This window comes from Epinephelus lanceolatus, chromosome 14, assembly GCF_041903045.1.
Source record: "Epinephelus lanceolatus isolate andai-2023 chromosome 14, ASM4190304v1, whole genome shotgun sequence".
Classification (NCBI taxonomy): domain Eukaryota; kingdom Metazoa; phylum Chordata; class Actinopteri; order Perciformes; family Serranidae; genus Epinephelus; species Epinephelus lanceolatus.
Window position 1 is genome coordinate 19,813,149 of NC_135747.1, and position 15,369 is coordinate 19,828,517.

At 40.3% G+C, this 15,369-nt stretch overlaps 1 protein-coding gene across 1 annotated transcript in view; it reads right to left on the minus strand.

The window, feature by feature from the left end:
* abca12 (ATP-binding cassette, sub-family A (ABC1), member 12) overlaps positions 1–15,369 on the minus strand; it is an 89,737-nt gene that overhangs the window by 29,688 nt on the left and 44,680 nt on the right. Inside the window, exons 40-53 of the mRNA XM_033617409.2 lie at positions 13,730–13,900; positions 10,617–10,781; positions 9,766–9,961; positions 8,870–9,009; positions 8,326–8,445; positions 8,081–8,171; positions 7,481–7,660; positions 6,757–7,084; positions 5,739–5,853; positions 4,082–4,411; positions 3,238–3,307; positions 3,001–3,135; positions 1,027–1,188; positions 614–797 (exon numbers count right to left, since the gene is read on the minus strand). Coding sequence (XP_033473300.2) covers positions 614–797; positions 1,027–1,188; positions 3,001–3,135; positions 3,238–3,307; positions 4,082–4,411; positions 5,739–5,853; positions 6,757–7,084; positions 7,481–7,660; positions 8,081–8,171; positions 8,326–8,445; positions 8,870–9,009; positions 9,766–9,961; positions 10,617–10,781; positions 13,730–13,900 — 2,387 coding nt within the window. The remainder of the gene's footprint in view (positions 1–613; positions 798–1,026; positions 1,189–3,000; positions 3,136–3,237; positions 3,308–4,081; positions 4,412–5,738; positions 5,854–6,756; positions 7,085–7,480; positions 7,661–8,080; positions 8,172–8,325; positions 8,446–8,869; positions 9,010–9,765; positions 9,962–10,616; positions 10,782–13,729; positions 13,901–15,369) is intronic.

Below are 15,369 nucleotides of genomic sequence, written 5' to 3' on the forward strand. Positions count from 1 at the left end.
TGTAGAATTATTTATGATTATCTTCGAGTATTTTTTTTTTTGTTATTTCATGTTTCATAATTAGGAAAAAGTTAATATTCAAATATATAATCAGCCAGTTTTTCCAAATATTTTTGCTCATATTTGCTACCTAAGACAATAAATGTTGAAAATGCTCTTTGTTTTTGTCCCATTAGCTTTATTTCGTACTTTCTCTTTGGCACTTTCCTGTTAAATTATGATTTGTTGGTCCCTGGAATATTGTAGGACTTGAGATCCCCTCTTAGTTTAGGTTGTTTTTAACATTGCTGAATCTAATTCTGCTGATGCACTCATCGTGCGTTGCTCTGTATAAGAGCATCAGCAGAATTAGTCACATTTAAAATGTAAATGTAAGTGCTCCATTTGATGAAGACCTGTCAGGCTAATCTCTACCACGGTGCATTTGCTGTGCCAGATTTGGACAAAACATTTTCCCTGTCAGCAGCAGACCCTTTTAGAGGGTCTGCTGATTAAAGGGATGCACAAATCAAATTTAAAAGACACCTCATACAGTATATGAATGGTCAAAATGCATTTTGTGTTCATTTAAGGACATGCTGATACAGTAAAAAAAAAAAAAAAACACACATACATGGTGGTGGTCTTGCCGGCTCCATTGTGACCAAGCAGAGAGGTGACGTGGCCCTCGTAGAAGGCTACATTAAGGTTTTCAATAGCTACTCGGTCACCATATATCTTGCTGAGGCCGTGGAGGGCAACGCCCACTGGGAGCTCTGAGAAATCCTCGCCGGTTTGAGAGGAAAGAGTGCTCTGGCCTGAGAGAAACATAAAGACAGAAGCAACCTGTAAATCAAACTCAAAGTGGACAGGAGTTAAATGAAGAGTGAGGGGGAAAAAATAAATATAGTGAGGTGTCGGTTAGGAAAAAAAATTACACAAAAGGAAAGACATCATGTTCTGACTTCACAACACCACACCGGAGGAGACAGCATTGCTTATTGTTATTTGCCACAAGATAGAACAATGTATTTTTTTCCCCTGTACCTTTTTCCTTGTCGTCAGAGAAGACAGGCTGGTTTTTCTGCATGATGTTTGAGAAGAGGAGTCCTCTGCCTATGTTACTCTTTGACTTAATGCAGCAGCACAGGTCAGCCCAGAAGGAGGCTTTGAAGGGGAAGTACCAAGGGGCAGGGATGCCATACTTTCCTGAAGGGCAAAATAAAAAAGACTTCTCATTATTACGAGACACACTATTTAGAAATACATTTACCAAGCAATTAATAAACTATTGTGCTTTGTGCTTTATCTCCAAAAGCAGAAGGGGAGCCAGAGCCTTCAGCTAACAGGCTCCTCTTCTGTGGAACCATCTCCCAGTTTTGGTCCATGTAATAGAAACTGCTTGGTCACCAACTCACCCCCCTCCCTGACCTCAGCATTTATCAGTGAGTATAAGTATCTGACATCTCCTGTGATCAGGGCTCACTCTTTGCACTCAGCTCATTCTTGACTGTTGTGAGCCCATCTGCAGATGCTGAATTAAACTTACAGAAAGACAAGTTTCTGGCTCGATGTGTTTTGTCTAATAGAAAGTGCCATCACATCCGGGAGGCAGACACTGTCCCCACGTTTAAGAGTAGACTTAAGACCTTCCATTTTGACGAAGCTTATAGTCAGGGCTGGCTCAGGCTTTCCTTGGACCAGCCCCTAATTAGGCTGATATAGGCCTTGTCTGCAGGGGGACTTCCTGTAACACCCCTTCTCTCCTTCTGTCTCTTTCTTCATTTGCGAACATTCATGTCCTGTTACTGCATATCACTAACTCGGCTTCATCTCCAGAGCTCTCAGCCTCTCCCTGCTGTCAGGGCCCAAAGACAGAGGGATGGCATATGCTGTAATATGCCCTCTGAGGCATATGTGATTTGTGATATTGGGCTTTATGAATAAAATTGAATTGGAAAAATTGAATTGATTTGCTTTGCTTCATCTGTTAACATCATCATCAGTAAGAGTATACAACAAGTTCATCATAAATGTGAAACAAAATGTATTACTAAGAGTAATCTCTTAAGAGTAATCCCTCAATTAAAAACATTAGCACAGAATGCTAGCATTATGGTGTCTTTACTCCTGATACTAGTGCAATGCTAATATTAGTATGCTTATGCTAATATTGTTATATTAATGCTAATGCTGCCTTTACGGTTTAAGAACAGCTGATCTGACAAAGAAAACTGAGTACATTGTTAGACTAGCAAAAGTAAAATTCAGCAAAGTAAAGCTAAGCCTAGCAAAGTGTGTCTGATGTCCTAAAATTAATACAGACCAACTACTACACTAATAGGGTCCCTAAGCAGTCTTGGAGTAGCATAAATTAACACATAATAAACACTGGATTTGGATATGGTGACAAATGAAGAGTCAATTTATTTGTTCACTCATGATTTGATTTAATGATTTAATGCCTTGCAGTAATTCTTTTAATCAATGTTGGATTTTAATTTTCTCTAATCTTTCATTGGGAGGCCTTTTTGTCTTTCCTTGTTTTGTCTGAATGTAAAAGGGGAAAATAACTGTCACAGTCTTAGTGGAAAGAAGAAAAAATCTCTGTTTTGAAATAACTGACTTGACCTTTTGTGCTTTGTAATCATAGTGAGTATATGTATGCAAAACAGAGCATGACCTGGATGGGTCTATAACACTGGATTTGTAAATGGTTGTTAGAGACTCCATCTCTGTCACTGCCAGGCTAATGGCCAAGAGCTTATTTGAAATTGCCCGTGTTGGTATTAGAGCTGAGGGTGGGTGGGTTGTGGTGGTGGTGCTGGAGTGGGTGTGGATGTGAATTTGTAAAATTTTGTCCCCCTCTCCATAATCCCTAATGGCTGACCTGATGAGAGCTATTGTGCTTTTCATACATTCGCTTGTACAACAAATAAGAATAAAAACGTCTTCGATAAACCTTCCATTAGAATTAAGTGGATGAATGTCCACCACGACCAATCTGATTTCACACTTTACCTGGGAATACCATGCGGATGTAAGCCCCGATGATGAAGTAGAGGATGGAGTCAATGAGCATCAGCCAGCAGAGCCAACCAAACGAAGCTGTGTCTCCAGACATGGGCGAAGTGTATGAATTGCTCCAGTGAATGCCTGAAGAAGCCAACAGAGGATTTAATTTGCTTCCCACTGACTAAAGCAGCTTGTGTCAAAAAGATCTTGTTTGATGCAAGTCAGATGTCTGCATGCGCGTACCTTCTCCTTGGGACTCGTACCGGGAGATGTATTGACTAGCATAACTAAAACAGGTCGGGGAAAACAAACTCTGCAGCAACATGAGAGACAAATTAGACAGGATACAAGAACAAAGCAGCAAAAAAAGAACATCAAAAAATATATCTCCTGCTTTTAGGCAATGTCTCTCTGTACAGTAATTCCTCTCTTCTGTGCTCTTGACAACTTTGTGTCCTATGTAGCGATAAACTTCAAAAGCCTTTCTCAACGTGATGTGCAGAGTTTTGTTCAAGGCAAAAAGAAATGCTTTAGATGTATGCAGCGATGTTACGTCTGACCTCCAATTAATAATCGTATCAGACAGCAAGCACTAAAATAAAAAAATAAATAACTGAGGTATACAGTACAGAAAATGTGCACAATTTATGCAAGCATAAAAAGGGAAGAAGCTGTGCTTTGTATACAGAAACATTTGTAAACTGTCAGTTTACCATCCATTGCATTGCTACTTGTACGTCAGAATGAAAAATAAAATAAAACCTCACAATGAAAAACAACTGGAGGCAAAAGCCAATGTTTACTCAGACTATTTCATAAAGTAACTGCCTTTTTGAGGCTGCACTAATATATTTTGAATCATAATGGCAGTAAAATTGTTTTCTATGATGGATTGAGTAAATAACATTTTGGAATAAAATGAAATGGCATTATATCTTCCTCCACCTTCCTTATCTCTTCATTCAATTCTCTCTATCTTCCAGAGCAAATAACAATATTTGCTGTTTTAAGTTATAACCCATATCATGGTACTGGTACTAGTTTAATATACATGAGTCATGACAGAGGGGGTTCAGAGGTTCCTCACCAGGGCGCTCTTCTCGGAGAAGGTCAAATTTGTCTCCATGGCCATGACCACAATGAAGGGGAAGAAGCAGAGGATGTAGAGGAGGCTGCCACTCAGGGCGGCGATGTAGGTCTTGTCAAAGAAGGAGCTGACCAGGTAACTGAAGGACAGGATGCTCAAACCGTAGTCGCACAGGTACAAGAAAAGGAGGAAGCCGTCACTGTTGGGCAGAATGTTGCCATACTTCAGCACCAGCGTGAGGATGAAGATGGTCATCAACAAGTAGGAGGCGCACTCCAGGAACCAGGCGAAGAAGTGGCTGACCGGGTTGACTCCCATCATTTTCATGTACTGTGGGAAAAGCATGAAAAGCAAGTGATGGGACGACAGAGATGTCAGTAAACAATACAGGTTTGGTGTTTGCTTGCCAGTGATGCTTATACATCTTTACAGCAGAGAATAAATCTGGAGGTACGAGGGGAGGAAAAGTTCACATTTGTTGTTGTATTCAAAACTGAGAGAAGAAGGCTCTACTTATCACAGTGTGAACTGTTCATCAGAAACATTTTGTATTTGTCTATAGGGCTGTAACAGTATGTGTACTTGTCCCGAATCTTTTGGCACAGGACATTCACTTCAGTATTTGAAATTTGTTCAGTAGGGCCTGTGTCCCAAACAGTTGAAACAGTCTATTTATCTCTAGTAGTGTTCACACATAAAGAACAGAAATTCTGGAGCACAACTTTCCCCAGAAAGTCTTGAAAGCGCCCTAGTTGCTGTCTATCAGCTGTAGCGTGCTGGTCGGCCCCATAACCCCAGTTAGTCAAGCTCAATCGACAATGATTTGTCTGTAAATATACACCGAGACTGTTCAACTGAAGTTGGTTATATCTGTGGAAACACTTCATACATTACCTTTAGGACAGCATCCCACAGGTACAAGTTAATTAGTGAAACAATACAAAAACAGACTGGACTGTTAGTCCCTCTCCCCAAAGCACTCAGGCAGCCTCCCACTGCAGATTTGGACCTTGCCAAAGTAATAACGAATGCTATGGAGTGTTTAACACTGCAGATATGTGACCAAACTTGTATATAGGCTACTTTAAATTAAGTCCTGGAGAATATTAAATAAAGTAAATAAAAGTAAATAAAAAACGTTTTATTATTTTTTGCACTTTAAGCACCCTTCTTTTTGTGCACAGATGTTCTAAATAAAAACATTGTTTTGCATTGATCTCAGCCTGTGAACCTTTCCTGTGGCTGTCCAGCCCATTGTATTGGTGTGCGGGTATCTCCTCTGCCGTCCTTTCACAGTATTTAAGTGCCTCAACTGTTACATTAAGAGTTATGGCTAATGAGTCACATGGATGTTTATATTCTTCAAAGTAAATGAAAAAATATATATACTTTCTGCTTTTGCTTCTACTTTTTCCCCCTGCTGTACTGACAACACACCAAACTGTGACCCCAAAACCAAGGTACATCTGTGAATTTTGTGTGCCGTTACAGCCCTATTTGTCAATCAATGTGAGCATATCTAATTACTTTTTGGAATCAAAAACAAAACAAAATGGACAGGATCATTACAGGGCATTTCAAAAAGGAAAGAATTAAGGTTCAGTGCAAATACAGTGACAGGTCTTATCATTTTTCAAGTGAAAAAAACAAACCCTACCTCATGCAGCCTCAGCTCTCTCTCGTGCACCAGCTTCTTCACAAAATCAGCCACAAACAACACCCAGGCTATCATGAGCATGAGTGGGAAGACAAAAGAGATGGCCTCCAGGTACCTGGGGAATACAGAGATGCCAACTGTCAGTCAAATTTCCAGAAAACCTAACGTCCAATCACTGTCAACAACAGCACATGAAAAGGCCTATCATTCAGTAACTGGCTTGACAGAGAGACAGAGATGCAGAGTGCAGGAGCGATATCAGGGGAGGGTTTGGGGATTGTTGACAGCTGTGCTCTGATCCTCTTATTATTTACGCAAAATAAATGCCTCTCTTTTTTATTTTTTTATATATTTTTTTTTGACCTAATCATATCTGCAGCATGCTACATAGGAATTTAGTGCTTGCTGTTTTTGATATTACACAGCTATATTTCAAAGCTTGTATCAGAAATTGAGTTGCTGAGTAATAAATCAGAATGATGGAGAGGCGAAGCTCATCATATCTTATAGTTGGCCAGAAGGCAGCCAGCCAGGGACCCGATGGTCCTGCTTAGATGAGAGATATCAGCACTTGAGGGCAAGCACAAATATAGGCATTACAGTCAAGCATGATTTATTGGAAACAATGTAGTGTATCGATGCACAAGTTAATGCACGTGTATTGAATTGGATACTTCAGAGATGAGTGGTGTTCCTGAAAAGTCTAAAGGGTGTTTGAGTGTATGCGTGTATGGTCTTCAAAAACGAATGCACAACAATAGTGAATATTCATGCACATGGTGCGGTGCCTATTATAATGTGGAGGTTCCTGTGAATGACTACTTACTGTCAATCCCAAGTGGCAAATGAATAATGAGAGAGCATGCATTATTCCACTTCAATGCCTGTATTTCCCCTCAGGGACACTATGGATCCTTTCAAGTTTCTATGCAGGCATCCCTACTGTTCGCACTGTATGTATGTGTGCCTGTTTGTATGCATGCTTGTGAATGTGAACCCATGCGTTCAATGGACTCACTCATCTCGGTAGTAGCAGGGATAGGGGAAGGGCTGCAGCTGGACAGCTGGATCTGTGACTTTCTGTCCGGTCTGGGTCTCAATGATTGCCCGGTCAATGTTCTCCTGCAGGTAGACAAAGCCCCGGTTGTAGCGTAGCGTCTGCTTGGACCAGATGTGGTTCTCCTTGACATAATAGGGGTTCCGGACTCTGTCAGTACGCATGACGTTGTCCATGTGCATGCGGATGGTGTAGCTGACTTTGGGAGGGAGGGAAGATGTGGAGGAGGAAGACCTGGCGTGACGCTTCTTGGATGTGCCCTCGTCTTTGGGAAGCTTGAAGATGACACCTTGGAGACAGATTGCATCATCTTACTACACACACTTTATACGTGAGGACAAACGTCAAAGACTAGACTAGCTTGCCCTAGATGAACTGTTGCAGAGTCAGATCTCCTGTAAGCATCCTCACCTCAACTCATTATCAACAGAGAGGACCCCTTTAAGGAAGCACCAGAGATTACAATAATGTAAATGAGTGTATGTTTGATGAGGTGGATGCTTAATGTACCTTTGAAGCTGCCAGCCTCTGTCACAGGCTAGACTTATGAAACCCTGTTGATATCTAATGTCAGAAATCATTGCAGGTCGAGGATGCATACTGCACTGTCCAAATGAACCTTGAGGAGAGAATGAGTCTCCCTGTTTCACATAAAACTTGTCCCTTATACCCAATATTTACTCACTTGCATAGAGATCACGGTTTTTGGCAAGATCCTGAGCTTCGGCGTTCATCTGGTCGGCAGTGTCGTAGCCACGGTAACGGTCAAACTTGATGCAGGAGGAGAGGTTCACCATCAGGGTGGACAAGGTTGTGATCTGATCCATTATGTGTTTGTTTTTCTCCAGCATGATGGTCATGTTAGCTTTTGGGGGGGAGGGGGGGTGATGACGACACACATTAGAATTTACAACTTCATATTTGACAGCTCTAAATCTAAATAACAATAATGGCATTTGTTGTGTCTGTTTTAATGACATGCCCGTTATGCTGTATGTTACCTAAGATAGAAATATGCTCTGACAAAACAAGGTAATCTAATTAAACACCTGTGCGTCAAAGTCAGATCTTGTGGGAAAAAAATGACTGACATGCATAATCACATCAAGGAAAGACGCCCCAAGAAATTCATGTAAAAATGAGTGTAACGCTTCCTGTAAACCTAAGGAGCAGTCCTATTTTCTGATAGCATGGATATTTTACAGGCAATAAGTGAGGGAGGAATAAAAAAGGTAAGCCTGGTATCTGCAGCTTACAAAAGTAAGACCTTCAAATGCTCACTCACAGAAGTTGCTGAGCGTCTCCTTCATTCTGCCGACATTGATGTCTGTCTGCATCTCAATGAAATTCTGAACAAAGGAATTGCCGAGGGAATTCTGACAGGAGGGGAGGAGGAGATTGGGAGAGACGAAGCACAACATCAAGATTCGGCTGCTGAAACTCGTCGCAGACCACTGCAAAGTTTATCTTCAGAATTTTAGACAACAGCGAGCCAGCTAGGATAATTAGATACACAGGGATTTTTCATACCTGCAGCATTGGCAATGTGTGGCGGAGTATTTCGGCCGAGTTCATGATGTAGTTGGAGGAGTCGATCCACTCCTTGGAGTACTTCCTCAGATTTGCAAACACCTGCAAGGTGGCATTGGCCTGGGCAAGGAGAGGACAAGGATGAGAACTTGTGAAATGGCTGGGTATCAGCAAGATTTCATCACCTGCTGTGTGTGTGTGCGCGAGTGTGTGTGTTGCAGTCTGTGCAGGCAGCAGTATACTAAAAAACAAAGACAAACTTGCTCAAAATAGAACTACAATAGAAAGCGCTGGTGCATACAAATATGTGGAAACCCCCTGCAACACTGTGTTTCTTGTTTACTACATGCCAGCCAGGGGGGCATAAAGACTACACAGGTAGCTATCACCTAAAAGAGGTAGAAATAGAAGTGACAAAAAAGTCACAGGAGTCACAGTCAGAGGAGGGATTTCTTAGGCTTTAGAACATTAAGTTTATAAAGGTGAAAAGGGTGCTAAATCCGAGACAAGCTGGCTGTGACATGTTTGAGTATGCACTGTATACCTTCTCCATTATGGCCCTGGTGATGGGTGTGTCAGGAGTGTACAGAATTTGTCCCATTAGCATTGGTTTGAGGAAGGCCCAGGCGATGGCTCCTCCCGTGGTATTGACCATGTCAAGGTACATGTTCATACAAAACGGAGCTACACAAGGACAGAGGAGAGAAGAGCTGTTAGATGTACCGTAATCACAAGGGTGATATGTTTCAGTTGTCCAGCAAACAAGTTTGATATTTAGTCATCATGTTAAAATATTTAGACAGCTGGTGTTATTTGATGTTTTTCTCATTGTCACCAAATCCCATTTAAAGACTATCAATGCATATATCCGCCTTAAAGCTTTCTAACCTCCCTGTAGAACTCATCCCAGAGGCCATCCATCCCTAAGACTACTGTATAATCATTAAGAATGGTCACAAATACATCGTTCCAACAATACAGGATGGTAGGATCAGTTGATTTTTTAGTTTGGGTTTTTTAATGGGATTTGCTGATTATAAGAAGAATAGAATATCAGCATTATCCTTTAATCCTGATTGCTTTATGAATTATGAAGTGAGCAAAGTAAACTCTACTGGAAGTGTCCACACATATCTAAACTCAATTTAGGGCAAATAATTAGAGGGGTAGGTTATGCTACACTGTTACTGCCAACTTTGTGATTTAGGCTATGAACACAAAAAGGACCACATCCTTGTAAAGCAAGTTAACATTCACACAGTAGATATCTCTTTTTGATTGTGAATATGTGGCAATACTTATCATGAATGCTTTTTATAGAAAAGGAATCTCATGAAAAACACTGACTACCAAGATCAAATACACAGTCAAGATCAGTGACAGCACTGACAACAAAATCCATTTAGCAAAAGCCCCAAATCTGTCCTCCTCTGAACTTACAGGCAGTTTTTGGAATCTTGAATCTCTCGATCATCTCCTCCCTCTGGCGCTGGTCAAAGAAGGAGGAGTTTGAATCCGGCATGGTGGGGAGTTTGGAGATTCCAAGCAGAGCCACAATACCTTTGCTGCACAACGCTCGAGATAGGGTGACAAATGTAGCTCTAGTCGAGATGGTGTCATGGTGTCCTTTCACCATCTGGGGAAAAACACCGTTTGAAAGTCAAGGAGGACAAAATACTCACATTTGGCGTGTTTATTTGATGCACAAAGCCTTCATCAGAGCACTGCAAACTCTCTTTGCCAAAGCGCACAACTGTTTGTTTAGTGTGACATGAGGTAGACTTAAGATGTACTACCTTTTCTATATTTTGGAATATGTTCACTGGATTTTGGGTTAGCACTTCACTGAGAATCCCATTGTAGAACCTCTTTTTCTAAATTCAGTGAAACGTTTACCACTTTCTGATTTTCATGTATTTCAAAATGACAATTTGCAAACGTCAGTCGGCACTTTTTATCTTTGTACTTTATTTCACACTGTCTTTAGGGACCGTGTTTGCTTTTACTGACAGTGTCTGTTACAGTAGTTTAAATGGGAGGATGTTTGGTGTCTGTCTTTAGTGATAATGTCTTTCATGATGGTATTTATTCTTTACTTGTTGCAACTTTTTTCCTTCCCCTTTTTTTTTCACAAATTGTGTGTTCAGTACGTTCACAGGAATATTTTTGAGCACTGACACATTTGCGTTCCTTATTATTCTACATATTTTTGGTTTACTGATAACACAAACGTAGACACACACATGAAAAAAATATGGGTAAAGCGCAGCACGGTAGCACGGACAACATACCTGGTCGAATTCGTGTTCAGCAGGCAGGTTGAGGTCCTGGATGGAGACCATGTAGTTTCGAAGCTGACCGACGGCAGGAAGAATCATGTCCATCATGTCAATTATAACCTCAGCCATCTTGATCATCACTCCCACCAGGCTCTGTATTTCCTCAGACAGCACCATCTGAAAGACAGAAAAGAACATTCAAACATGTTTCAATAGTTTTAACTTTGTAACTGTGATGGCTCCTTTTTCTTTCTTCTCCAGTCTTTAAATCCAACGTGTGCATCTCACTTTTTATTTCCAATGATCATATTTCACATTTTACTTTTTTAGCATACTGCAGCATTTGGTATATTTCACCCCTCTGTCCTTGTCATCATTTTATTGTTTTTTCAGTCTAGACTGAAATAATTTGGTTGTCTCAGTCAAGGCAGCAAGATAAATAAAAGCAAGAATATTAGCTTACACATTGGGCAGCCACAAATGTCTTCTGGTCAATTACTTTGGAGGCTATTACTAACCACAGCCAATCTTTGTTGGACAAATAGTTTTATTATTTCAATTGTGCACACATCTGGAGTAGAGCTACATGTACAGGCAACATTGCTTCCATAAAATTCAGCAAAGCCCCTAAAGATGTCTTTCGAACACTGACCGTGAGATCTGCAGACATCAATCTTAGTTATCCATGTCCTGAAACTATACACTGTCTTATATTAACCAATACCAGGTAGTAAACAAGTAAAATGCTCTGTGAAACTGTGTTATATCAAATGATAATCTGCAACAGACAAACATGCCAGTGATCAATATAGCTTGTATGGGTTGCAGTTTATCCCTTCCTGTGTCTGCTACTTACTTACTTACTTTTGCCCACATGAGGTCAGCAGAAACAAGCACTAAACAACACTGGCATATTATCACCTTAAAGCTAATAAGGCAAACCTGTTGGCAAACACTGACTTTGTTACACATCCAGCGGGCACAGGACAACATTATTATTTATTTAGAGCCTGTGTCTTAAACCAGAAAATGTAAATCTAATAACCTTTTTGTTCTGGTATGGCCCTCACCTACTCATCAGGGAAATATCAGCCTCTTGAGTACCTAAATGCTATATTACATACACTACAGTCGGTTTTTGATAGTTTTTTCCCTGAAAACTGCCAGCTACTTCTATAAACCACACTTACGAGAGCGTGTAATGAAATAAAACAGTAAAGTAGCAGGTGGTAAAACCAAAACAATTAGCTCAAACATGCTAAAAAGCTTCACAGCACTCAGTCATTTGATCCATTGTTATCATAAAATTAAGACACTTTTAAGACTGGATCCTTAATGTAAGTCATTATAATGTAAAGATCAGGACAGCACTCCCACCTGAATTTTTTATTACTGCCACATATATTAATATTGGTGGCAACATTAAAAATTCTAATGGGAGTGCTATATTTATTTTTACAATAAAAATACCGACTAAAGCAGTTTTAAATAGAGCTGGGAATCAACCAATCAGTAGTAAAGGTTTAAAAAATTGTTTTAAGTCCTTCCAACACAAGTTCGCAACTTGAAAAGTTACATACAAATGTATGAAACAAACACAGCTACTTAAAGAGAAACTACACCCATTTTCAAAATGTATAAATTTTATTCCAGTGGTCTAAGACAGTCCAAAAAAATCTTAGTTAATATCAACAACTTTCTCCCAAATGCAGAAACTAGAGAGCTAAAGCTTAAATTTATGATGTCATACGGTATAAAGTCTGGAGCTGCTCCATTGACATAGTTCTAGATGAGACTGAGAGCACCCAGAGAAATGTTCTGAGTATATGGGCACATTTTCTTCAGAACTGAGAACACTACAATAGAGTAAAGCTCATTTGGGTATAAAAAAAGAAAACAAAGGTTCTGTGGGTTGACAATATCAGGCTCCTATTCACTGTCTATGGAGCAGCTCCAGACTTTGTGTGAGACTTACTTCTCTGGTTTCTGGCTTTGAGAGAGAGTCTGAGATGAAAGGGATGACAAGCTGAACTCAGCCAATTTAATTAGGATTCAAAAAAGAGCAATTGAATCCTACAAACACCTAAAAACAAGTGACTCCAACTCCTACCACTGCAAAGCTCTCATTTGCCAAGAGGAGAACACAGAGAGGAGTCCTCTCAGCCAGCTGGTCCTGAGGCTCACCTCCTCTAACAGCACAAGGCCTCAGGACAACCCTCACACAATCCAGCCCAAACAAATTACAGCTAAAGAAAAGAAAACTACATCAACTATTGGACAACTACCACAACACTCCAGAACAAACTTTAGTGCTATTTGGCCCTGAAGTACACGATGGCAAACTATCTGACCACTGTGACAAATCAGAAAGTGAGAAAGATACTGACTATGTACAGACTCAGTGATCACAGCCTGGACATAGAGATGGCAGACACAGGCAGACCTGGCTGCCTGGAGAAGACAGGCTATGTCAGAGTTAAGAGTTGCAACTATAGCATGACTATTGCTGTGTTGAAAAGACTCCCCACCAGGAAGGTTGGAGAATGTGTGTAGCTGCTTTTAAATCTATAAGTGAAAGAATTTGAGTTTTTTAATCAAAAAGCTTGTCAAAAATCTAAATTAGGACATTTTAAATATAAACTCGGCATGAAAATTACCTAAATTATCTTGTTGCGGTTTAACAAAGAAAATGCCGCACTTGAAATAGGAATGAGGCCTATTAAAGAAACCTGTCAGTATGCTTTTTGAAATGACTGTATCTAGGTAACTAGATTAGTTTTTGGGATGAATGTTTTCTTAGATCAAATGGAGAAAACATCAGCTATGAAATAAATGTTTTACAATGTTTGAGGGAGGCAGAGCTTTGTCTAGGGAACAAACATTTTCTTGTACAAAAGCATTTCTCTCCATCTCACATGTTCCTCAAACAAACATGCCGATGCATCAAACTTGTTTTCCGACTGCCCGACAGAAACGGTTTCTTTGGCCATTCAGCCGTGACTGAAGAAATCACCACTTTCTCACATTTTCTGGCATGTTTTACAACTAAAGAAAAAAAAACATTCGCTTTTGAAGAATACGTTATTTTTCTTTGGACAAAAGAGTCAATCTGAATACAGCCTTACTCTGTAGATGAGTTTCTCCACGTTGAGATGGCGAGCCATCAGCAGTGAGAAGGTGTACCACTGCTCAACAGACATGGAGCAGAAGGTCTTTAGGATGACCACATCTGTCGCTTTCATTTCCAAGGCTGCTGTGGAGTTGCAATGGCGAAGGTTGACCAACCATGATAGAATCTGCTCAAAAACATTAAGAGAGTATGTCTATAATTAACACTGGCAACAGAAGCACAGGAAAACATGCATCGTGCATAGAACTACAGACATATGATCTGTACTCTAATCATGCATTACACCACTGATACTAGATTCCTGCTTTCAAGCTGTTCGCTTGAGGTTCGCCTGTTTGCCTTTATATGGTATATTGGCTTCTGAATCTCTGTGCCACTGTGGCATTTTGAAACCAGGTGGATTTGATTTCTCCTCCAGTTAGTGAACACAACATGTATTATGTTGAGACACATCAGTCATGCTGCTCTGAATGCTTGGCAAGAATGGTGTGTAATTAAGCATACATGCTGAGACAATGGTTAAGATTTAGAACAGTAAAACAGTGAAAAGACAGGTGTTATCCAGACAACTCTTTTTAAAGTTGGCAATCATGGACATGTGTGTGTTACAATTGACCTATGGCTAAGTCCCGCCCTCAAATGCGATGAGCCAATCACAGTGCATATAGCCGTTTACACACTCAGGCATTCTCTGCCTGGACGTTCATTGAAATGCATTACAGAAAATCAGTTTTGTTTGGTTTTCTGAGCTTTTTTGGGGATTTGAAGTTTAAAAATGGTCAAACAGTGTGCATGGGGTACATGCAACTCCAACACAAAGTATCCTGAGAGGCTGGGCGACGGGGTGTATTTTTTTCCACTTTAAACCACATCTCTGAGAAAAGTGTCTCCTATGGATAAAGTTGTGTGGTAACGTTAGACCTCAACACCAACTCAACGTGAATAAGATTAACAAGGATGTCTACATCTGTTTTAAGGTAAGTCAACATCGTGTTTGAGGCAACATATTGTGACTTTGCTGGAAAGAAATATAAAGTTATCTTTAACATCTCTAGCTCACGTTAGCTAAAGTTAGCCTAACGTTAGCTCCTAGCTGCGTTGTTCATCATGTCACCTTGTTTGCTGGGAGTTCATCAGCCTATTTTGTTCTAGTTTTGTACTTTGGTGATCGTACATCATTGTTAGCTGTTGTCCATAGGGCTCTAGTTAAGCTAACGTTAACTTCTGGAGCTTAGCTTCATTAACTTATCTGTAATCGCAGAGATAACAAAGGTTGGCAAACGTTATGCTGAATGATTCAGTGTAAATACTGTAGCACCAAACTAACGGAGAGACACTCAAAACCTTAACTTCAGTGGCACTTTAACTTGCTGTCTTTGATGGCGACAGCAACGAGATGCGGTTCACAAGCATACACTGTGACCTGTACATTTTGGCTTGTAATTTAAGCTTTTCATTGACCTTCTCACAGGGGCGTCGTTTCAGCAAAAGCTAAGGTATGGCAATATGACATGACGTCACAGAGCTACTGATGATGGAGTTTCAAAAATATGAACTTATATAAAACTTCACTTTGGTCTTTGACCTGTCAGAAGTACATACTATGCTACTGAAAACTGTTTCAAAGGACATGAA